The sequence below is a fragment of the Oncorhynchus gorbuscha genome, linkage group LG15, assembly GCF_021184085.1.
Source record: "Oncorhynchus gorbuscha isolate QuinsamMale2020 ecotype Even-year linkage group LG15, OgorEven_v1.0, whole genome shotgun sequence".
In the NCBI taxonomy this organism is placed as follows: Eukaryota; Metazoa; Chordata; class Actinopteri; order Salmoniformes; family Salmonidae; genus Oncorhynchus; species Oncorhynchus gorbuscha.
Window position 1 is genome coordinate 6,821,105 of NC_060187.1, and position 23,397 is coordinate 6,844,501.

Sequence of the window (23,397 nt, forward strand, 5' to 3'; positions counted from 1 at the left end):
CAGTTTCATCATAGCGCTTGATGGTTTTTGCAACTGCACTTGAAGAAACATAAAAAGTTCTTGAAATTTTCCTGATTGACTGACCGTGTCTTCAAGTAATGATGGACTGTCGTTTCTCTCTGCTTATTTGAGCTGTTCTTGCCATAATATGGACTTGGTCTTTTACCAAATAGGGCCATCTTCTGTATACCACCCCTACCTTGTCATAACAAAACTGATTGGCTCAAATTAACTTTTAACAAGGCACACCTGTTAATTGAAATGCATTCCAGGTGACTACCTCATGAAGCTGGTTGAGAGAATGCCAAGAGTGCGCAAAGCTGTCAAAGGCAAAGGGTGACTACTTTGAAGAATCTCAAATAAAATGTATTTAGATTAACACATTTTGGTTACTACATGATTCCATAGTTTTTCTCACTGTTCTTCTACAATGTAAAAATGGTAAATTATGAAGAAAAACCCTTGAATGAGTAGGTGTGTCTAAACTTTTGACTGGCACTTCATCCTGAATTGAAACACTCGTAGATGATAAACTGGTACCTCTAGTGAAACCTGACAAACCAGCCTCAAGTCACGTTTTCAGACCGTGTGTGCGTGCTACTCTGACTCAGATGAGTCTGACTTGAGTAACCGGATCCCTCTCCCACGGTCCAGGGCTGCACATGGAAGAGGCTGTACCGTGCCCCAGCCTGCGTGTCTGGTCTGAAACAGGGTGTGTGTGTAGTTTGACAGCGTAGGAACCAGCCATGCTGACACTGTATAAACCTACTGCTGATAAAGGAGGGTGATATTCCCAATACTGTTTAATTAAATGCATACAAGTAGAGGTAGAGCAGTGGCGATATCATTCCAGGATTATTTTACAACATTGGGTTTGATAGGAAACTCCATCTTTTTCCTGCCCCCTTTACTAAGTGATATATGAGAATTTGTTGTCTACTGAAGGTTTTAAGCATGATAAAAAAAACAGTGTCTGGCTGGCGGTCCTTCAGGAAAGAGTCTGGCTGGCGGTCCTTCAGGAAAGAGTCTGGCTGGCGGTCCTTCAGGAAAGAGTCTGGCTGGCGGTCCTTCAGGAAAGAGTCTGGCTGGCGGTCCTTTAGGAAAGAGTGGCTGGCGGTCCTTCAGGAAAGAGTCTGGCTGGCGGTCCTTCAGGAAAGAGTCTGGCTGGCGGTCCTTCAGGAAAGAGTCTGGCTGGCGGTCCTTCAGGAAAGAGTCTGGCTGGCGGTCCTTCAGGAAAGAGTCTGGCTGGCGGTCCTTCAGGAAAGAGTCTGGCTGGCGGTCCTTCAGGAAAGAGTCTGGCTGGCGGTGCTTCAGGAAAGAGTCTGGCTGGCTGTAAATATTTGCATGAATGAAAAATCATGATAATGGTAGCATGATCACATTTGGGTCCACTACAATAAGTCCAAGATTTTTCTAAGGTATATATTGAATGAAGTATGAACGGTCTATAAAACCAAGCTAGAGGTGAAGTATGATCAGTCTTTATAAAACACACCTGGCCTCTGTTATAAAAGGTGTAGGAGGATACTGTATGTGCCCATAGTCCACTGGTTGGACATCATCAGGCAGACAAGGTTCTACTGAAAGCTAGGATTGCTAGTGCAAAGTACACACAGCGTAGGCATAAATACTCCCTGCTTATTTCCACTTGGTATACAATGCCTCTACAGTAGGCGTATCCTATCAGATCATGTACCTATAACTCCTCCCACCAGCCTCCTCTGGTGTACTATCCTTGTTTTACCAATACATAAATGTGACAAAGTTATTTTACGAACAGTCTCATCATACACAGAACCACAGTCCGTTTTAGCTACCCATGTAGGTTAGAGCTGACTGAAATCCTGATCATTTTAAAAAGTTAGATTTTATTCACAGATGAAATACAACACCAAACCAGGAGGGCTGCACAGGATCAAAACTGTTCCATCCCATCATATGAAGGGTACAGAAAAACGATGTTGACAGGATGACGAGTGCCACTCAACGAGTGCTTATGTCACAAAGAGGAAATACAAACCTGGAAGTTAATCCATTCCATGTGTTCATATAAAATCCAATCAAATGAGATAAAAACTCAAACAAAAAAGGCAATAAAAAATGAATTAATAAAACTACATAAAAACATGAAAATGTCTACAAATATAAACAGGGCAAACAGTTCCATACCTGTCCTACAAACAGTTCCATACCTGTCCTACAAACAGTCCCATACCTGTCCTACAAACAGTCCCATACCTGTCCTACAAACAGTCCCATACCTGTCCTACAAACAGTCCCATACCTGTCCTACAAACAGTTCCATACCTGTCCTACAAACAGTCCCATACCTGTCCTACAAACAGTTCCATACCTGTCCTACAAACAGTCCCATACCTGTCCTACAAACAGTCCCATACCTGTCCTACAAACAGTCCCATACCTGTCCTACAAACAGTCCCATACCTGTCCTACAAACAGTTCCATACCTGTCCTACAAACAGTTCCATACCTGTATTACAAACAGTCCCATACCTGTCCTACAAACCGTTCCATACCTGTCCTACAAAGTAACGTGTTATAGGGGTGTCACAGTAAAAACAGAGGGTCTTGAGACAAACCCTTCCATCCAGACAGGACTTATTTTACTTGTTCCAGTTCTTGAGAATAGCCTCGGCTGCATCCAGAGTGCTGTCTTGCTACAGAGACACACAGAGACAGGTGATGAGATACGTTCTTCAATATTCACATTGATCACGTTAAAGCAAACCGAAAGAATACATCTTTAAAAATATATATATATATATATTTTAACACGGTCCACTTTTTATGTCTAATGAACTGGCCTGTGAGAAAGTCTGGGTTTTTTTTCTGAATGAGAGAACACATGTTTACCTTGATGAAGCATAGACGAATGTATTTCTCAAACTGCTTCTTGGAAGCATCACCACAGAACGCTGTGACCGGAATGGCTGCCAGTTTCTACGACAAAACCACGACAACAACACTCAACAACACACTCTGGAGAGTTCAACTTGGTGATAGTAATTATCCTCATGTGAACTAGTGCTTCATTCAACAAGCCTTTTATACCACCTACAATGTTAACATACAGCAATTACTCTGCATTCATAGTGTGATAGTAATATTTCATGTTAAAATGTTCCCTAAAACTACTGTTACCACAGAGCTGTCCCAAATTGGCACCCTATTCCCTATTGTAGTGCACTACTTTAGACCAGGACCCTATGGCACCCTATTCCCTATTGTAGTGCACTACTTTAGACCAGGACCCTATGGCACCCTATTCCCTATTGTAGTGCACTACTTTAGACCAGGACCCTATGGCATCCTATTCCCTATTGTAGTGCACTACTTTAGACCAGGACCCTATGGCACCCTATTCCCTATTGTAGTGCACTACTTTAGACCAGGACCCTATGGCACCCTATTCCCTATTGTAAGTGCACTACTTTAGACCAGGACCCTATGGCACCCTATTCCCTATTGTAGTGCACTACTTTAGACCAGGACCCTATGGCACCCTATTCCCTATTGTAGTGCACTACTTTAGACCAGGACCCTATGGCACCCTATTCCCTATTGTAGTGCACTACTTTAGACCAGGACCCTATGGCACCCTATTCCCTATTGTAGTGCACTACTTTAGACCAGGACCCTATGGCACCCTATTCCCTATTGTAGTGCACTACTTTAGACCAGGACCCTATGGCACCCTATTTCCTATTGTAGTGCACTACTTTAGACCAGGACCCTATGGCACCCTATTCCCTATTGTAAGTGCACTACTTTAGACCAGGACCCTATGGCACCCTATTCCCTATTGTAAGTGCACTACTTTAGACCAGGACCCTATGGCACCCTATTCCCTATTGTAGTGCACTACTTTAGACCAGGACCCTATGGCACCCTATTCCCTATTGTAGTGCACTACTTTAGACCAGGACCCTATGGCACCCTATTCCCTATTGTAGTGCACTACTTTAGACCAGGACCCTATGGCACCCTATTCCCTATTGTAGTGCACTACTTTCGACTGGCCAAAGGAGGTGCAATATACGGGCTCCCAAGTGGCGCAGAGGTCTAAGGCACTGCATCTCAGTGCATAGAGGAGTCACTACAGACCCTGGTTCGATTTCAGGCTGTATCACAACCGGCCGTGATTGGGAGTCCCATAGGGCAGTGCACAATTGGCCCAGCGTCGTCCGGGTTTGGCCCGTGGTAGGCCGTCATTGTAAATAAGAATTGGTTCTTAACTGACTTGCCCAGTTAAATAAAGGGAATAGTGTGCCATTTGAAACGCAGATAAGATGTGGCATCAAGCTGTTGGTTTTTTCTTACCTTCTCCTTAATCATCCACTTGACAAACTTGTAGTCGTAAGGCTCATCATTCCCCATATGAGACAAGTCCTCATCTATAACCATGAAAAATATAGTAGGGTCAAACTATAGCCAGTTAGTAATGAAGGGTCCTTGTAACTCTTTATGTTTGGTCTGTTAAATAAAACAGAGACAGGACCTCTCCACTTCTGATCATCCCAAGCCTGTTTGGTAGCCTGGTCCAGTTTAGAGTTAGCCTGGCCCAGTTTAGTGTTAGCCTGGCCCAGTTTAGAGTTAGCCTGGCCCAGTTTAGCGTTAGCCTGGCCCAGTTTAGAGTTAGCCTGGTCCAGTTTAGAGTTAGCCTGGCCCAGTTTAGCGTTAGCCTGGCCCAGTTTAGAGTTAGCCTGGCCCAGTTTAGAGTTAGCCTGGCCCAGTTTAGAGTTAGCTTGGCTCAGTTTTGCGCTAGTCTGGCCCATCTTAGAGTTAGCCTGGCCCAGTTTAGAGTTAGCTTGGCTCAGTTTTGCGCTAGTCTGGCCCAGTTTAGAGTTAGCCTGGCCCAGTTTAGAGTTATCCTGGCCCAGTTTAGAGTTAGCCTGGCCCAGTTTAGAGTTAGCCTGGCCCAGTTTAGAGTTAGCCTGGCCCAGTTTAGAGTTAGCCTGGCCAAGTTTAGAGTTAGCCTGGCTCAGTTTTGCGCTAGTCTGGCCTAGCTTAGCGTTACCCTGGTCCAGTTTAGAGTTAGCCTGACCCAGTTTAGAGTTAGCCTGACCCAGCTTAGCGTTAGCCTGACCCAGTTTAGAGTTAACCTAGCCCAGTTTAGAGTTAGCCTGGCCCAGTTTAGAGTTAGCCTGGCCAAGTTTAGAGTTAGCCTGGCTCAGTTTTGCGCTAGTCTGGCCTAGCTTAGCGTTACCCTGGTCCAGTTTAGAGTTAGCCTGACCCAGTTTAGAGTTAGCCTGACCCAGTTTAGAGTTAGCCTGACCCAGTTTAGAGTTAGCCTGACCCAGTTTAGCGTTAGCCTGACCCAGCTTAGAGTTAGCCTGACCCAGCTTAGCGTTAGCCTGGCCCAATTTATCTTTATTTCCTAATGTCCTTGGACATGACAGCAAATGGAAGATCTTATGTCATCTTTACCACATTGTTAAAATCACATCTACACAACAACCAAGTAAAAACGTACTATTTTCATAAAAGTGTATCTTACTAAGAGGTGTGACGTCCACGCACATGAAGTACCCTCCCTCGGGTATGATAGGAGACATGCCAACGTCCTGTAGGATAGCAGCCATGCGGTCCCTCTTCCCCTCCAGCTCCACGGCCAGAGAGGAGAAGTAACACTCAGGTTGACCCATCAGCTCATAGTCCCTCAGCAGGCCCTGGGCCACAGCCTCCTGCAGAAACAGATCATAGTCTTGATACACATGCATTATTCCCTGGTCAAAAGTAGTGTGTTATATAGGGAATAGAAATGTTCTTCGGGTTTCCATTCTCTCACAACAAGGCAAAATGCGTTGTTTTGACGAGGGGTTTGTGTTTTACAACAGTATTTGAATTCCCACTCATTTGATTTCGTAACACTTCAACAGAATACGTGTTTCTAGAATGATGAGCAGGCCTTACCTGTAGCGGTGTTGGACAGGTGTACAAGGTGTTCTGCATAACAGTCTGGAGGTGCTTTATCAAGTGTTCTGGCCCTATAGACCAGCCAAGCTGCACAACAAAGACTACTGGTTAGAATATACACAACCATTTCAACTCAACTTCACGTGATCAAACACACGGACACACACACACACACACACACACACACACACACGTAATACAACAAACGGGATACACACAAATAATACTCTAAAAGTCATGACAGAGGTTTCCCATGGTAACAGAAATCCCTCATCTCTAAAAGTCATGACAGAGGTTTCCCATGGTAACAGAAATCCCTCATCTCTAAAAGTCATGACAGAGGTTTCCCATGGTAACAGAAATCCCTCATCTCTAAAAGTCATGACAGAGGTTTCCCATGGTAACAGAAATCCCTCATCTCTAAAAGTCATGACAGAGGTTTCCCGTGGTAACAGAAATCCGTCATCTCTAAAAGTCATGACAGAGGTTTCCCGTGGTAACAGAAATCCCTCATCTCTAAAAGTCATGACAGAGGTTTCCCGTGGTAACAGAAATCCCTCATCTCTAAAAGTCATGACAGAGGTTTCCCGTGGTAACAGAAATCCCTCATCTCTAAAAGTCATGACAGAGGTTTCCCGTGGTAACAGAAATCCCTCATCTCTAAAAGTCATGACAGAGGTTTCCCGTGGTAACAGAAATCCCTCATCTGTAAAAGTCATGACAGAGGTTTCCCGTGGTAACAGAAATCCCTCATCTGTAAAAGTCATGACAGAGGTTTCCCGTGGTAACAAAAATCCCTCATCTGTAAAAGTCATGACAGAGGTTTCCCGTGGTAACAGAAATCCCTCATCTGTAAAAGTCATGACAGAGGTTTCCCATGGTAACAGAAATCCCTCATCTCTAAAAGTCATGACAGAGGTTTCCCATGGTAACAGAAATCCCTCATCTCTAAAAGTCATGACAGAGGTTTCCCATGGTAACAGAAATCCCTCATCTCTAAAAGTCATGACAGAGGTTTCCCATGGTAACAGAAATCCCAGCCCTTACCTTCCAGCCCGTCACACTAAAGGTCTTCCCTGCACTGCTGATGGTGATCGTTCTGTCCCACATGCCAGGAAGAGTGGCTAGCAAAACAAAACAGAGGGTTGAGGAAACCGTAACCTAGGTAAACAAACTATTAAACTGAACTAAACGGAATGAAACTACAAACTACAATGAACTAAACACAAAACACAGCTGTTTCCTTATATGATGTGAGGAATTGTGTTCACAGCCTAAAAACGATGTAAGTACAGTACCTATTTTGATGTGTTGGTGTCCCTTGTAGATGAGCCATTCATACACCTCATCACTGATGCACAGAGTATCGTGTTTGATGCAGAGGTCGGAGATAGTCTGAAGCTCACCCTTGGTGAATATCTGGAATATGGGACATGGATTAAACACAGAAACTCACAAGTCAGTGTGATAGGGACAGGGTAGGGATGTATTTAAGTCTTTGTTTAGTTAACCAGGGTGAACCATTTAGACCAGAATAACTTATTCACAAGGGAGACCTCGCCAACAGGACATAGTTCAGACGGTGGAATAAATTGGAAAATGTTTCTCGGACTGTCACGCCCTGAGAGCCGCTTTATTTGGTTGGGTCAGGGTGTGATTTGGGGTGGGCATTCTATGTTCTCTATTTCTTTGTGTTTGGCCGGGTGTGGTTCCCAATCAGAGGCAGCTGTCTTTCGTTGTCTCCGATTGGGGATCATACTTAGGCAGCCCTTTTTCCCTCCTTCAGTGTGGGATCTTGTCTTTGTTTGAGTGCATGTAGTTTGCACGACGAAGCGTTTCATTCGTTGTATTGTTTTTTTTATTTCTTGGTGGAACATTTAAATAAAAGAATGTACGCTTATCACGCTGCACCCTGGTCTCATTCTAACGACGAACGCTACACGGACGCCCGGGGAACAGTGGGTTAACTGCCTTGCTCAGGGGCAGAACGACAGATTTTTACCCTGTCAGCTCGGGGATTCGATCCAGCAACCTTTCAGTTACTGACCCAAAGCTCTAACCACTAGGCTACCTGCTCTAACCACTAGGCTACCTGCTCTAACCACTAGGCTACCTGCTCTAACCACTAGGCTACCTGCTCTAACCACTAGGATACCTGCTCTAACCACTAGGCTACCTGCTCTAACCACTAGGATACCTGCTCTAGCCACTAGGCTACCTGCTCTAACCACTAGGATACCTGCTCTAGCCACTAGGCTACCTGCTCTAACCACTAGGCTACCTGCACTAACCACTAGGCTACCTGCTCTAACCACTAGGCTACCTGCTCTAACCACTAGGCTACCTGCTCTAACCACTGGGCTACCTGCTGCCACACTTACCTTCCCAATGGGGTTGTTAGGAGTGTTAATAATGATGGCCTTGGTCTTTGAGGTGAATTTACTGGCTAGTTCCTCTGGATCCAGGACCCAGTCAGCACTGGAAACACTACTGGTCTCCTTATTGGATCTCTGAGGTGTCCGTGAGGAAGACAAGAGAGAAGTCAAACACTGCATGTCATTCTGCAATATGTATGTTTCCCACAATTACTCAAAACCTCAGACTATAATATGTTTGAATAGTAGTAGACTTACAAGTCGTAATGGTATCAAGACAGGTGTTGCCCCTGCCATTCGAACCATGGGCACATAGCAATCAAAGAAGGGTTCGATAATTATAACCTAGAGGAACAGGAAGAGGGAGAGGGAGAGGGAGAGGGAGAGGAGAGGAGAGGAGAGGGAGAGGGAGAGGAGAGGAGAGGGAGAGAGGAGAGGAGAGGAGAGGAGAGGAGAGGAGAGAGGAGAGAGGAGAGGAGAGGAGAGGAGGAGAGGAGAGGAGAGGAGAGGAGTGGGAGAGGGAGAGGGAGAGGAGAGATTACAGATACAGGTGTAACATTTATGAAACATTATCAAAATGTGAAAATGCTTCAGAAAGGGTGACATGTCCTCCTAGCCTGGTCCCAAATCTGTTTGTTACGACCATAGGAGTTGGCAATACAACACAAACAGTTCTGGTATCAGGCTAGATATTAGTCAGTAGGTTTAAAACAAAGAATAACCCCTCACCTCATCTCCCACTTCCACCAGTGCCTGCATGGTACTGAACAAGGATCCATAGCCACCTACTGTGACCAGTATCTCCTTGAAAGGATCAATCTGGTGTCCATACACTTTCCCATACACCTGAGAAAGAGCCTTCACCAGAGACGGGTGGCCCTGTAAGAGACCAAACAAAGTGCTAGTGTCAGAGAAGCTATACAAGATCGTGTACACGTACACATGTGGTCCTTCTGTAGCTCAGTTGGTAGAGCATGGCGCTTGTAACGCCAGGGTAGTGGGTTCGATCCCCGGGACCACCCATACGTAGAATGTATGCACACATGACTGTAAGTCGCTTTGGATAAAAGCGTCTGCTAAATGGCATATATTATTATTACATGACTGGGGGCAATCTAATACCAAATCTTTTATTTAACTAACAGAGCTTGCTGTGTACTGTACTGTAAAGTGACCACCACCCTGTTATACAACACATGACCACAGTTGACCAGTTTAGCTCACAATGATCTAGAACTTACACACAAGTCAATCTATACAATTGCAGGCTGGCTGGCAGGTTGGCAGGTTGGCAGGCTGGTATGGTACATCATTAAACAGTCAATATGCCTACCGGTGCTAATGACTATGGGTTGATGCACTAAGTGTAGGCCTAAAATATCCCATTTCAATAGACAAGGTACTCTGTTATTAGACTTACAAAGCCTCTTGTGTACTGGTTGAGCTTGTCCACTGCAGCAGCGTTAGCCAGAGCCTCCTTGACGTAGGCTGGGGGAGGAATGTCAGGGTAGCCCTGGCCCAGGTTCACTATGGTGGGGTCTGCTGCCACCGAGGTGAAGGCCACCCTGACACCAACACGGACAGTTAGTTACTGTGCCTTTAATTCATGAAATGAAGGAATGTTTTTTAAAGCACGTTACGATCTTCCCCCCTCAAGGGGGGAAGATCGAGTTTGTTCCAATGGTGGAACAAACTCCCTCACGACGCCAGGACAGCGGAGTCAATCACCACCTTCCGGAGACACCTGAAACCCCACCTCTTTAAGGAATACCTAGGATAGGATAAGTAATCCCTCTCACCCCCCCCCCCTTAAGATTTAGATGCACTATTGTAAAGTGACTGTTCCACTGGATGTCATAAGGTGAATGCACCAATTTGTAAGTCGCTCTGGATAAGAGCGTCTGCTAAATGACTTAAATGTAAATGTAAATGCAAGGTGGGACATTATTGGAGTTTAAAGTTCCTTTCCAGTTTTATTAGTCGTATGTACGGCATACACATGGTATACACCGTCCAATGAACCGCTGACTTGCACACCACAAGGCAAAGTGGTTCGCAGAGTTCGAGACTCATTCCCGCCAGATGCTACCCTGGTTTCGTTAGTGGGACCAACGTACAGGTCTTGGTAACCTGGCAACGGACTTACCAAACATTCTTGTCCAGTCCCTCAATCCTTTTGGAGTTTGTATGCCTTGATGATGTCATAACACACTGAGACAAAGAAATAGAGATGCCAGGAATAAGCAAGAACATCTACCCACAACATTACATTAGGCTATAACAATGATATAAACATGTGGTAACACTCACCTGTGAGTAGGAGATGTTTCTGATACAGTTGATGTTAATCAAGCGGCATGCAGAGCTGAGGGTTCGACGTGTAATGTTCATATCTACAAAACAGTGCAGATCAAAATCATTTTTAATTTGACAGATCAACACTGCAATACAAAGACAGATGATCCCAAAAGTGAACTATATTTCTGCCATAAACAACACAAGACAATGACTAGAACTGAATGATTGCACAGCATGGCAGCTGTGGTGCAACTTAGAAGTAGCCCAAAAACCTGCAATGTGTGACCAATCCATTTTCACCTGCGACATAGTTTTCAAACTGGTCCAATTCCCGGACATGGTAACTCTGATTAGCAGAGACCTGTCTCGATTCTGCTCTTTCTTCTACTAACAAATGGGAAATGATTAAATTCAGAATTCGATGTCTTGCCATCACTGCTGGTAAAATGCTAGCTCGGGAAAGATTCTCCGAGCAGATGGATATTATTGTTGATATTAACAGGCTGAGCAATAAACGTGATTTAAATGAAGATGAAAAAGCTGAGCTCGCTAAATGCCAATGTGAACTAGACGAGATAGATAACGATAAGGTGCAGGGTGCCTTCATCCATTCAAAGGACAAATGGATTGGAAAAGGTGAAGAAAAAAAACCAAACATCTTATTTCTTTAATTTGGAGAAGAGTAGGCAGACTAGGAATAGTATTACATGCCTTCACGTAAATTCAACTATAACTGATGAGGTGATTAATAAGAAAATACACTCTTTCTACAGTTCATTATATCAATCTCATATTTCAGAAGGCGACTTGGATTCCTTTTCTGATTCAGTTAAGCCTATAGAAGAAAGGTTTAAGAAACTCTGTGATTCTGAAATAGATATTACTGAGCTGGACCAAGCCATTAAACACATGCCTATAGGTCAATGACCCGGACCGGATGGCCTGACTCCTGAATTCTATCGACATTTTGGATCTGATATTAGAGTTATTGCTTTCGGTCTACAAAGAGGGTATTGCTAATGCTATCTTACCTCCTTCTTTGAGACAGGGACTAATAGTTCTTATACCCAAACCAAAGAAGGACTCTCTTTACCTGGACAACGTTGTTGACCACTGACTTACTAGCCCATGTCTATGCCAATAGGCTGAGAAAAGGCCTTGATGATATAATCAGTGAAACTCAAATCAGGCTTCATTTTATTTTACCTTTATTTAAATAGGAAAGTCAGTTAAGAACAAATTCTTATTTTCAATGACAGCGGGTTAATTGCCTGCTCAGGGGCAGAACAACAGACTTGCCAGCTCGGGAGTTCTGAACTTGCAACCTTCCGGTTGCTAGTCCAACACTCTAACCACTAGGCTACCCTGCCGTCCCATTAAAGGAAGGAGTCCCTATAACCATATGCAATTGGTTTAGAATACAGTGGGATAATGGAAGATGTTTGAATTCCTAATGAAATGTGATTTTGACCCTCCAAAATTAACTGTGAAATTGTCTAAGTTTCCCCAGCTATTTCTTCTTCTGGAAAATGATATACAAACACAATTTTTACCCCCACAACACATTGATTTGGAATAATAGAGTTATTAAAATGAATAGGAAATCGATTTTCAAAGGCCTTTGGTTTGACAAGGGTATTCATTTTGTATGTGATTTGGTCGACAACACTGAGTTTTTGTCGTTTGATGAGTTCATTGGTAAATTTCAGGTTAATATTACTCGAGAGAATATATGAAGGTTTGCAAAGCAATTCCACTTCCTTTACTTGGATTTACTAAGAACACTTTGTTATGTTAAATTAATGACTTGAATCTTTTTCGATAAAAAATGCAACAATAAGTGGATACGATTGGCAGTTAATGAAGCCATTTATGGTGATTATAATTCAATATATTGCTATGGAAGTGACCAGCCCATGCTGTGGTCAAAAGAGACCACCTTTTACCTTACTTGTCCAGTTATCTCAAAAGTTAAAGAAACTCATTTTAAAATATTTTCTTCCTTCTACCCTGTTTATGATTTATTGCACAAAAGACTCCATTTTGACAAAATGCCTTGAGTTTTTTGGTCCTTTGATTCAGAATCTATAGAGCATTTATTTTCTTCATCCTGCCATTCTAGTAAACTATGGATTGAAATTCATGAATGGTTGTGTATAAAATCTCAAGAATTACCTATGTTAACCTTTGATGATATTAAATGGTATTATGCCTATCCTTGTCATTCCGATCATAACTATTTCATTAACATTATTATTCTCTTGGTCAAATATTATATTTACAAATGTAAATGAGGCGGGAAAATTCCTTATTTTGTAGCTTTTTTCCTGATTTATATTTGGTTAAAGCACTTCTGACACCATGTTATGATCTTAGTCATATGACTGAACTGTGCAGTGCAGTAGAGCACATGGAAACGGCTCAGCTTCAAAATATTAGTAGTGATCAATTTAGTGATACCCAAACCATGCCGGTCCCTAGTAATTGATCATGTTTTAAAAAAGGCCTTACCCGGCCCTAAAGCAATGTATAATGTCGGGGCCCGTCGGGCTCTGGTTGCAGAGCTCCAAACCCAATACAACCGGACGTTTCAAGTATTCCGGATAGCACGGATCATAAAATATGTAGCTGAAAATTCTAGTTCACTTACTTGCAAATAGAGAGAGGAGACGCGTTAAGCAAAACTAGTTCATGTTTTGCGTCGTAAGATTCTACACGTCAAATTATCCCCACCCCCAACTCTGACCAATCGAATCAGTGAATAGAATGGTTCGTAGTTATACAACTGAACACCATTAATGATTGACACTTTCGTGATTCAGAGAGTCTGATATACATGTTTAAATTAAAATGTTTATAAAGTTATAAAACGTAATAGTTTTAAATTGCAAAGTATTCAATTACGAAACGTACAACATTAATAAGAATCCCATATGTATTGGGAAGCCAAATGTATCAAAATATCCGCAGCAAATAGCAGTAACGGTATATATTTCATGAATTTTGTCATGAAACTTCACTGCACGTCATTGAAATTATTTCTGAACAAAAGCGAGCAAAGCTAAATAGAATGACACATGTACTTGAAACTTGAAACTGACTTTAGGACATTGCAAGCATACTTACAATTGAAAAATAGACCTACGATATTTAATTAGAGGAAAATGTGGATTCCAAGGGGAAAATGAGTGTGTCGACTTCTCTCCAGCTCCAGCCACATTAAAGGTACATGCAGCAAATTGTGTTTCAGACCAATTCAGACCTACCACTCGGTTACATATAAAGGGATAGGACTACAGAAATGTAACTTGCACTGTATAATAGGGGTTCCCAAAGTGGGGTCTTGCTGACGATTTTTTTTTTTTTTACATTATTTTTTAAATATTGCTAGCAACAACAGACTAAAATCATTTTGGACAATAATTATGTGGAAAGAGCTTAGAGTGTTCAATACAATACATTGTAATATTGTTCATCCACAATGTATGTCTTTAACTTTTAGATGCACAACATGGGCCTGGGAGGCTCACGGGGATATTGGTATCCCCAGTAATCCATCAATGATACATTTTTTCAACTCAATTATACTGACATATAATTACAAGCATTTCGTAAGTGTCAAAGGCTTTAATAGACAATTACATGAAGTTGATGCAAAGAGTCAATATTTGCAGTGTTGACCCGTTTTTTTCAAGACCTCTGCAATCTGCCCTGGCATTCTGTCAATTAACTTCTGGGCCACATCCTGACTGATGGCAGCCCATTCTTGCATAATCAATGCTTGGAGTTTGTCAGAATTTGTGTTTTTTTTTGTTTGTTTGTCCTCCCGCCTCTTGAGTGTTGACCACAAGTTCTCAACTGGATTAAGGTCTGGGGAGTTTCCTGGCCATTCCTGACCCAAAATATCAATGTTTTGTTCCCCGAGCCACTTAGTTATCACTTTTGCCTTATGGCAAGGTGCTCCATCATGCTGGAAAAGGCATTGTTCGTCAACAAACTGTTCCTGGATGGTTGGGAGAAGTTGCTCTCTGAGGATGTGTTGGTACCATTCTTTATTCATGGCTGTGTTTTTAGTCAAAATTGTGAGTGGGCCCACTCCCTTTACTGAGAAGCAACCCCACACATGAATGGTCTCAGAATGCTTTACTGTTGGCATGACACATGACTAATGGTTGCGCTCACCTTGTCTTCTCCAGACAAGCTTTTTTCCGAATGCCCCAAACAATCGGAAAGGGGATTCATCAGAGAAAATGACTTTACCCAGGTCCTCAGCAGTCTAATCCCTGTACCGTTTGCAGAATATCAGTCTGTCCCTGATGTTTTTCCAAGAGAGAAGTGGCTTCTTTGCTGCCCTTCTTGACACCAGGCCATTCTCCAAAAGTCTTCACCTCACTGTACATGCAGATGCTCTTACACCTGCCTGCTGCCATTCCTGAGCAAGATCTGTACTGATGGTGCCCCGATCCTGCAGCTGAATCAACTTTAGGAGACGTCCTGGCACTTGCTGGACTTTCTTGAGCGCCCTGAAGCCTTCTTCACAACAATTGAACCGCTCTTCTTGAAGTTCTTGATGATCCGATAAATGGTTGACTTAGGTGCAATCTTACTGGCAGCAATATCCTTGCCTGTGAATCCCTTTTTGTGCAAAGCAATGATGACGGCACGTGTTTCCTTGCAGGTACCAATGGATGACAGAGGAAGAACAACGATTCCAAGCACCACTCTCCTTTTGAAGCTTCCAGTCTGTTATTCGAACTCAATCAGCATGACAAAGTGATCTCCAGACTTTTCCTCGTCAACACGCACACCTGTGTTAAAGAGAGAATCACTGACATGATGTCAACTGGTCCTTTTGTGGCAGAGCTGAAATGCAGTGGAAATGGGTTTTTTTTTTGCAGATTCAGTTCATTTGCATGGCAAAGAGGGTCCATAAAGCACTCAGGACCCCACGGTATGTAAACTTCTGACCCACTGGAATTGTGATCCAGTGAATTATAAGTTAAATAATCTGACAGTAAACAATTGTTGGAAAAAATTACTTGTGTCATGCACAAAGTAGATGTCCTAACCGACTTGCCAAAACTATAGTTTGTTAACAAGAAATGTATGGAGTGGTTGAAAAATGAGGTTTAATGACTCCAACCTAAGTGTATGTAAACTTCCGACTTCAACTGTATGATTGAATTGAATAGGATATATGTGCATGTAATGCTATATAAATAATTCCCACAGTGATAAATACTGCTTAAATAACAGTCAATGGCAACACTCAATAAATAAATGCACATGTAGCAATGCATAGGCTAGAAATAGCAATACAGAAGACTGTATTAAGTATATGTGTTAGTTACAAGCTAATAATAACAAATCAAACTCCCAAACCTAACAAATAGGTCCAAAAGCGAATGTCTAATTGATCAGAAAATGTAGTCAGGGGGTGTGACGCAATTAGGTGCCTCCATAGGCATCCAGAGGCCAAATTAAGTTCCACCGACTGCGCTTCCCAACATGTTATAAGAATTTGGAGGGCACCGTATAGCTCCGCATTGACATGATTGGTTGTCAATGCAACCTTTAATATTATAAATGCCTGTGCATGCGTTTCGGTGTTTTTAAAAACATTTGGGGGGGGGGGCTGGAGGTCCTGTATAAACACAAACTCACTCCCTTGACAACCACCTTCATAACAACTCTGCTCAACAGGCCCGTGTTGCTCCGCCAAGCGCAAGAAGTATCACTGTAAATGCTGCAGGGCCATCGGTTATGACCATGCCGCCTACATTAATCCTGCAAAGGTCAGACATTGCACACACTAATATGCATTTTTACCCCTATGTTTAAAGGCTCTGCATATGGTCTTCCGTAATCTGAAGTGACTGTACAGCATTTACTGCATGCAGCTTCTGCCGATCTCAGGGTTGGTTCTTGCTCTTAACAGAGCAGAGCTATTGTGAAGGAAATTGTCAAGAAAGTGAGTTTTTGAATACAGGACGTACCGCCCCCACCTACTTTCAACTATTCATGTCAATGCGGAGTTATATGGAGCCCCATTGTTAAACCATTTGAGGGGCGCATGGCGATGCGGTACGGAGATGATTTGGCCTCTGCATGCCCTCCAGAGTCACATCCTCCATATGAAGCCTCCGACCACATTCGCCGATCAAGCATAAATGGTCTTTTAGCTTCCATGTTCGCTAGAAGCACAACGCTACAAGATTTAAACAGCATGTGAGAGTACATAAACTACACAACTCACGTCTTCTCTTTAGATGACATAAAACGTGTAGGTATGTTGTTGAAATGGATGGGTTACAGGTCTGAAGGCCTTTTAGGTTGCAGCTGGGTCTTATTGGCTAGACCCTTGTTCAAATCTCATCATGGACAACTTTAGCATTTAGGCAACTTTGCAACTACTTACTACTTTTTTAGCTACTTTGTAACTACTTGGGATGTTAGCTAAAATATGCTGCATGGTCAATCTGATGTCTGTGATACGGCATCTGCAGAAGTCAAGGCATTCATACTTATTGGGCTTCGCGGAGCAGCACAGAGCAGTTGAGCAGAGATGTTGTGAAGGACGTTGTCAAGGAAGTGAGTTTGTGTTTATACTGGACCTCCCGTCCCCATCTACCGTCCATCAGTTATGTCAACGGGGGCTATACGGAGTTCTCTGCGTTGTTACACAATTTGGGAGGCGCGCGGCGATGCGGTACAGAGCTAAATTTGTCCTCTGCATCCCTCCGGAGGCTCCGCAATTGTGTCATATGGAGCCTTTGACCACATTGACAGATCGAGCATAAATTGGCTTTTAATAAATGTTTAACCTAACTCCTAACCCTTAAATTTAACCCTGCCCCTGACCCCTAGCCTAGCAAATGTTAGACACCTAGCTAGTGTTAGCCACAACAAATTGGAATTAGTAACAATATGTTTTGCAAATTCGTAACATTGTACGAATTGCAATTCGTAACATATCATACGCAATGGATGATTAACTTCCACAAATGAATACATATCATACGAAACATAACATCAAGAGTGTGTCGGATTTACATGTACTATATTATGTCCACCCCCTTGTGTCCAGGCTGTCATCTAGGTCGAGGTGGCTGACCTTTGAAAAAGACCAGGTGTATGCCAACCTGGCCATACTCTTATTCGTAATTGACCGTTTATAGTCGGATCTGATGATAGGGAGAAAAACGTTTTAAAAATCAGGAAGTGTTTTAATATTCCTAAATTGATGTTGTCAAAATACTCCCTACAAGTTTATAGCCCCCCCCCCCCAAAAAAAAAAAATCCTGTAGATTTGGGGGGGGTCTGTATCTCCTCAATTTGCAGTGGGCTGTCACTTAGTCAATAATACTCATCGGCAGTTCATGTTTTTTTTTCTTCTCCTACTCTCTTCCAGCTTGTTAGATAGTTAGACGTAGTGAAACAGCAGGGAGCAGGTCTCGAACCGTCAACCTTCGAGCCCGAGGTCGGGCGCGCTATCGACTGAGCCACAAAAACATGCTCGAACAGCAGAGTCGATTTCCGCGCTTATAAACCCAGGCTCGTTACGATATTGTCAAATATGTTCTCGTTATAGCTTTGATGTTATTAGCTAACCAACAGTGTGCCAGCAGATTCACACAAAGTTTCGCATTGTTCTTCAGAGAAAATACCAATAGAAGTAGCTACGGTTTTTATCAATGTTTTTTGTGTGTTACTATTTAGCTAGTCACAGGTATTGTTTAGGTAACATCATTAGCTAGCTAGCTACACTTAAGCTAACTAGCTGACGTTAGCTAGCTGTCATGTAACGTTAGATGAGGGCCATATTAATTAAGGCAGCTACTGTAGCTAGCTTCTCAACATATTTTGATAATACAACATTACTGGTAAAATGCTAATAACACAATTATTGATTAGTAAACACACAAAAGTACAGTACATCGGCTCTCACTTTTTCATGAAAATCAAACCAGTATTCTTAACTTTACAGGCAGCCTCCCCTGCCTTACACTTTCTTCAGAGTTTAAACTCAAAACTGGTTTTCAAACTCATATTAGTTTTATTTGCACAAAACCCTGGTAGAGCATAGGGGAGGTTAGGCCTTGTGGTCTTCATGTTTCCTTATTGTTTTGGGGCTTTTAACCAGCCTAATTTATCACTTAAAACATTTTTTATTTTTTTTGCTTTTAATACACGGTTATTATCCCTTCCTTTATGTGTGAGTCTTTTCCCATGTAGGCAGCTGAGATGCTCTCAGAAGGTGAGCTGAAGGACTTTGCCCAGGGCCAGTCCCTGTACCGTGTTCTCCAGCCCTGGTGGGATGTCTTCAGTCACTACCTATCCATCATGATGTTCTCAATCGGAACCCTCGGAGGAACTCTGCAGGCAAGGAATTTTAACAGAACATTTTTCATTTGTGTTTTAATGCGATTTTCAATGGAATTCCATCTGTCTCCCAGCGTATAAGGCTTTAGTTTCAGGTTATTATGACATTTCTGATGCTTCCTTATGTTTAAATGCCCTGCAGGTCACCCTCCGCAAGATCGTCTGCGTCCCCTGTCAGATGACATCAGATGACTTCTGTGTGGTTTTTAACCATAGAGGCACCGCATTAAGGAATGCCACTACTGAAGCCAGCTTCCCTCTCCTCCCCAAGGGCCTTTACAAGCTAGATCTTCAGCAGTATGCTTACGTTGACGCCGTGTGCTACGAAAAACAACTCCACTGGTTCGCCAAGTTCTTCCCCTACGTGGTGATGCTAGAGACTCTGGCTCTTGTGATTATAAGTAACTTGTGGTTCAAGTACCCTAGCACCAGCTCCAGACTCATGCACTTTGTCTCCATTCTACACAAATGCTGTGACTCTCCCTGGACCACCCGGGCCTTGTCCGGGACAGTGGCAGAGCAGGGTGGGGCCCAGCCCTCAATGAGCATGTGCAGTCCTGCTCTCCAGGCCTCTTCAACATCAGACTGTAGCAGCAGAAGGCCGATGGGGACAGAGTTTCTTAGCGTTTTAGACAAAAAGGAAGGTGAGCAGGCCAAAGCTATCTTTGAGAAGGTGAAGAAATTGAAAGTACATGTGGAGGACAAAGACATCATTTATCACTTGTATATGAGGCAGATAGTCACCAAGATTGTGTTTCTGCTCTTCACCTTGGCCTATATCCCTTACGCAGCCTCACATATCCTGTTTGACGTTGACTGTGTGGTAGATTCCCAAGCGGCGCTGATGCCGTTTCAGCCCTTTCACTGTGTTCACTCACTGGCCACCATTTTCTGGCTCCTCTCCTTGGTTTACACAGTACTGATGGTCATTTACAGCTTGACTTGCTTCTACAGCTTCTGGTGGATGATGAGAAACTCTCTCAGGGAGTACTCCTTTGACTCAGTGAGGGAGGAGAGCAGCTTTAGCGACATCCCCGATGTCAAGAATGACTTCGCCTTCATCCTCCACCTCCTGGACCAGTATAACCCTCTGTTCTCTAAACGCTTTGCAGTCTTCCTCTCAGAGGTCAGTGAGAAGAAACTGAGGCAGCTCAACCTGAACTACATGTGGCCTTTGGAGAAGCTGACCCAGAAGGTGATGCGTAACGCTCAGGACCAGATAGAGCTCCATCTCATGCTCCTCAGCGGCATCCCAGAGGCCGTGTTCGATATCAGGGAGCTAGAGGTGCTCAAGCTGCAGCTGATACCGGATCCTAGGCTCACGCAGAAGCTTACGCAGCTGGGGAACCTGAGAGAGATCTGGCTGGATCATTCTCCTGCCACCGTAGACCTCATGGCTCTGGGGTTTCTCTCTGAGAACCTGAGGATCCTGAGGATGAAGTTCACAGAGGTGGAACAGGCTCCCTGGTGGGTTTTCAGTTTGCGTAACCTGACTGAGCTCTATCTGTACGGAAATATGTTCAATCAGGACAACACAACGTTCGTCAACAGCCTACCCAAGCTCAAGAATCTGAAGGTGTTATTCATCAAGTGCACCATCACCGCCATGCCGAAAGTGATTACCAACTCAATACCCTCGATACAGAAGCTTTCCGTCGACAACGAAGGCACCCAACTCTCTGTCCTGCAGAGTCTGAAAATGATGTCACAGCTCACCTGCTTGGAGCTACCGAACTGTGATCTCCAGCGGATACCGAGTCCTATCTTCAGCCTGAAGAACCTGCAAGAAATAGACCTCAAAGGGAACAACCTCAAAACCATTGAGGAGATCGTCAGTTTCCAGCACCTTCCCAAGCTCTCTGTCCTGAAGCTGAAGTACAACAGTATCACTGACATCCCTGTCCACGTCGGCGTGCTGGGCAACCTGGAGCAGCTTCATCTGGGTCATAACCTCATCAGCTGCATGCCACCGCAGCTGTTCCTGTGCAGCAGACTCTATCTGCTAGATCTCAGTCACAACAAGCTGTCTGCCATTCCTATTGAAATACAGGAACTGAAGAGACTGCAGCTCCTCAATGTGTCTAACAATAATGTATGCATATTATATATGATTAAGATTACGCATTTAATGTGTTCATTCATTAATCAAGTTTTTTGGGGGGGGGGGGACTTTCTTTTTATACAGACGCGTGGACATCATTGAGTTGTGTAGGCTATTTGATTGTGTTAACTTAACCCACAACCCTAAAAGATTTATAAAGCAAGTGTAAAAACTTGAGTGTTAAATCATTGTATTGAGAGAAAGGTAATATATAGGTACCTTTTCTTTGAGAGAGAGAGACAGAGACGGAGAGAGGGACAGAGAGAGACAGAGAGAGAGAGAGAGACAGAGAGAGAGAGACAGAGAGAGAGAGAGACAGAGAGAGAGAGAGACAGAGAGAGAGAGACATCAGAATGACAGGCTGAATTACAACTTTATAATCAGAATCTATTTGTTTTTATATCTTATACCTCAGATTGACCATCTCCCAGAAGGGATGTTCCAGTGTAAGACCCTCCAGTCCCTACTGCTAGGTCACAACAACCTGTCAGTGCTCCCCCACCAGGTGAGTGAGCAGAGTTGGGGTCAATTATATTTCAATTCAGGAAATCAACTGAAATTCAGATTTTCCTCAAATGGTTTTCTATAGGACAGATTTAGGCCCAATACATGGTTGGACAGTAGGTGGCAAGGACTGTGAATAATTATGTAGACATTCATTAGTTTCATTCCAGGGTTTTCTATAGGACAGATTTAGGCCCAATACATGGTTGGACAGTAGGTGGCAGGGACTGTGAATAATTATGTAGACATTCATTAGTTTCATTCCAGGGTTTGCCGTATTGCAGGTATGATAGTGTTTTGTTTTGTTTGTTGTGTATTTGTATGCTGATTTCACTAAATGAATTTCCATGTACATGGACAATAAAGGATATCGTATCGTATTGTGTTGTTCCTGAATTGAATAGCCTTAGTGCAAGTCTGTTTGTGCTATCATGCCAACACCTTGTCACTCATTCCAGTGAAAAGGAGTTGACTTGATAACACAAACAATTCTGGGAAAGGCTTCTGAAGTGAAATGGAATTGATCTCAACCGTGCAGGTGGGTGAGCTGACCAACCTGGTGGTGTTGGACCTGAGGGGGAACCAGCTGGAGAGCCTTCCTGCCGAGCTGGAGGAGTGCCACAGCCTGATGCCTAGTGGACTGCTGGTAGAGGAGGGGCTGCTCAACTCTCTGCCCCCCAGTGTCAAGGAGGGCTTCCAGAGGCCTGATAAGGAGTACCTGGGGAAAATGGAGGCTGAAGGAGTGGGAAATGCTCTCACCTGTAACCCCATTATCTGTAATACAGCAGGACATGGAGATACGGCCTGCAGCGTGATATACTCCATGTGATGGGGCTATCCCAAGTGAACCTCTTACCTCAGTGGCTTTAAACCTGGTGTATTAGTAGACCTGTGTGTAACGGATGTGAAACGGCTAGCTTAGTTAGCGGTGTTCTGTTCGCGTTGAACAGCGTTTCAATCGGTGACGTCACTCGCTCCGAGACCTTGAAGTAGTAGTTCCCCTTGCTCTGCAAGGGCTGCGGCTTTTGTGGAGCGATGGGTAACGATGCTTCATGAGTGACTGTTGTTGATGTGTGGAGAGGGTCCCTGGTTCGCGCCCGGGTATGGGCAAGGGGATGGTCTAAAGTTATACTGTTACATATGTGGTTTACCTGGCCTAGCCACAGGGCATATTTATTTAACCTTTATTTGATCTGGGAGTCATACTGAGACTAAGGTCTCTTTTACAGACGAGCCCTGAATGACAAAAATTACAGAAAATACACACATTAAAATATAAAATACAAAGTACAATCAGAAAGAAAAACGGTCAAAAAATAAAACACATTCATCAGTAGTGAGGTCCTCAATCAATTTTCTGAGTTACCTTAGAAGCACCGAAACATCACATTTCAGAACATTTTGAAGATTGCTCAACAAATAAGGTGCGAGAAAACTAAAAGCTGATTTACCAAACTCAGTAGAAACCAAAGGAATTTCCAGAGTTAATCATCACTGAGAGAGGGGGGGGAGGTGGTAGCTCATAAGTCTAAAGGTTAGTAATGATGTTATTAAGTACAGTGATTGTTTTTGTTAAAGGGCTTTATAAACGAAAACCTAGCAATGTATCAATCTACTTGACATCAAAGTCCATGCAGTGATGAGTACGAAAACTGTCTATACGTTTGAAGGCTCATAAGAGCAAAGGACGAATCGACTAGGTTAAGTACTAGTAAACGGGAAAATACTTACTTTTATAACAGTATTGTAATATGACGGTTCCAAATGAACACTCCCATGTTCCAATCCACTCTGTTGTTG

The 23,397-nt window shown here is 43.3% G+C and overlaps 3 protein-coding genes across 12 annotated transcripts in view; 1 reads left to right on the forward strand and 2 right to left on the reverse strand.

Annotated features, from left to right (window-relative positions):
* Positions 1–23,397, reverse strand: part of dzip1l (DAZ interacting zinc finger protein 1-like) — a 1,064,069-nt gene that overhangs the window by 928,377 nt on the left and 112,295 nt on the right. The window lies entirely within an intron of this gene.
* LOC123996553 (kynurenine--oxoglutarate transaminase 3-like) lies at positions 786–13,872 on the reverse strand. 8 transcript variants are annotated; one of them, XM_046299987.1, is made up of 15 exons: positions 13,737–13,872; positions 10,623–10,705; positions 10,459–10,523; positions 9,733–9,877; positions 9,042–9,191; positions 8,571–8,657; positions 8,319–8,447; positions 7,236–7,356; positions 6,985–7,061; positions 5,935–6,024; positions 5,519–5,705; positions 4,342–4,415; positions 2,875–2,961; positions 2,601–2,678; positions 786–1,094 (listed from the first exon to the last, which is right to left on the reverse strand). In XM_046299987.1, the coding sequence occupies exons 2-14, from the start codon at positions 10,701–10,703 to the stop codon at positions 2,625–2,627; spliced, it is 1,347 nt and encodes a 448-aa protein (XP_046155943.1). In that variant the 5' UTR covers positions 10,704–10,705; positions 13,737–13,872; the 3' UTR covers positions 786–1,094; positions 2,601–2,624. The 8 variants fall into 8 exon arrangements, with proteins under 8 accessions (XP_046155943.1, XP_046155941.1, XP_046155940.1 ...); XM_046299985.1 differs by lacking the exon at positions 786–1,094 and adding an exon at positions 1,110–1,304 and having other exon boundaries at positions 2,602–2,678; XM_046299984.1 differs by lacking the exon at positions 786–1,094 and adding an exon at positions 1,110–1,308.
* Positions 16,351–22,614, forward strand: LOC123996551 (volume-regulated anion channel subunit LRRC8B-like). Its single transcript, XM_046299975.1, has 5 exons — positions 16,351–16,405; positions 18,846–18,992; positions 19,135–21,084; positions 21,509–21,598; positions 22,136–22,614. The coding sequence occupies exons 2-5, from the start codon at positions 18,855–18,857 to the stop codon at positions 22,424–22,426; spliced, it is 2,469 nt and encodes an 822-aa protein (XP_046155931.1). The 5' UTR covers positions 16,351–16,405; positions 18,846–18,854; the 3' UTR covers positions 22,427–22,614.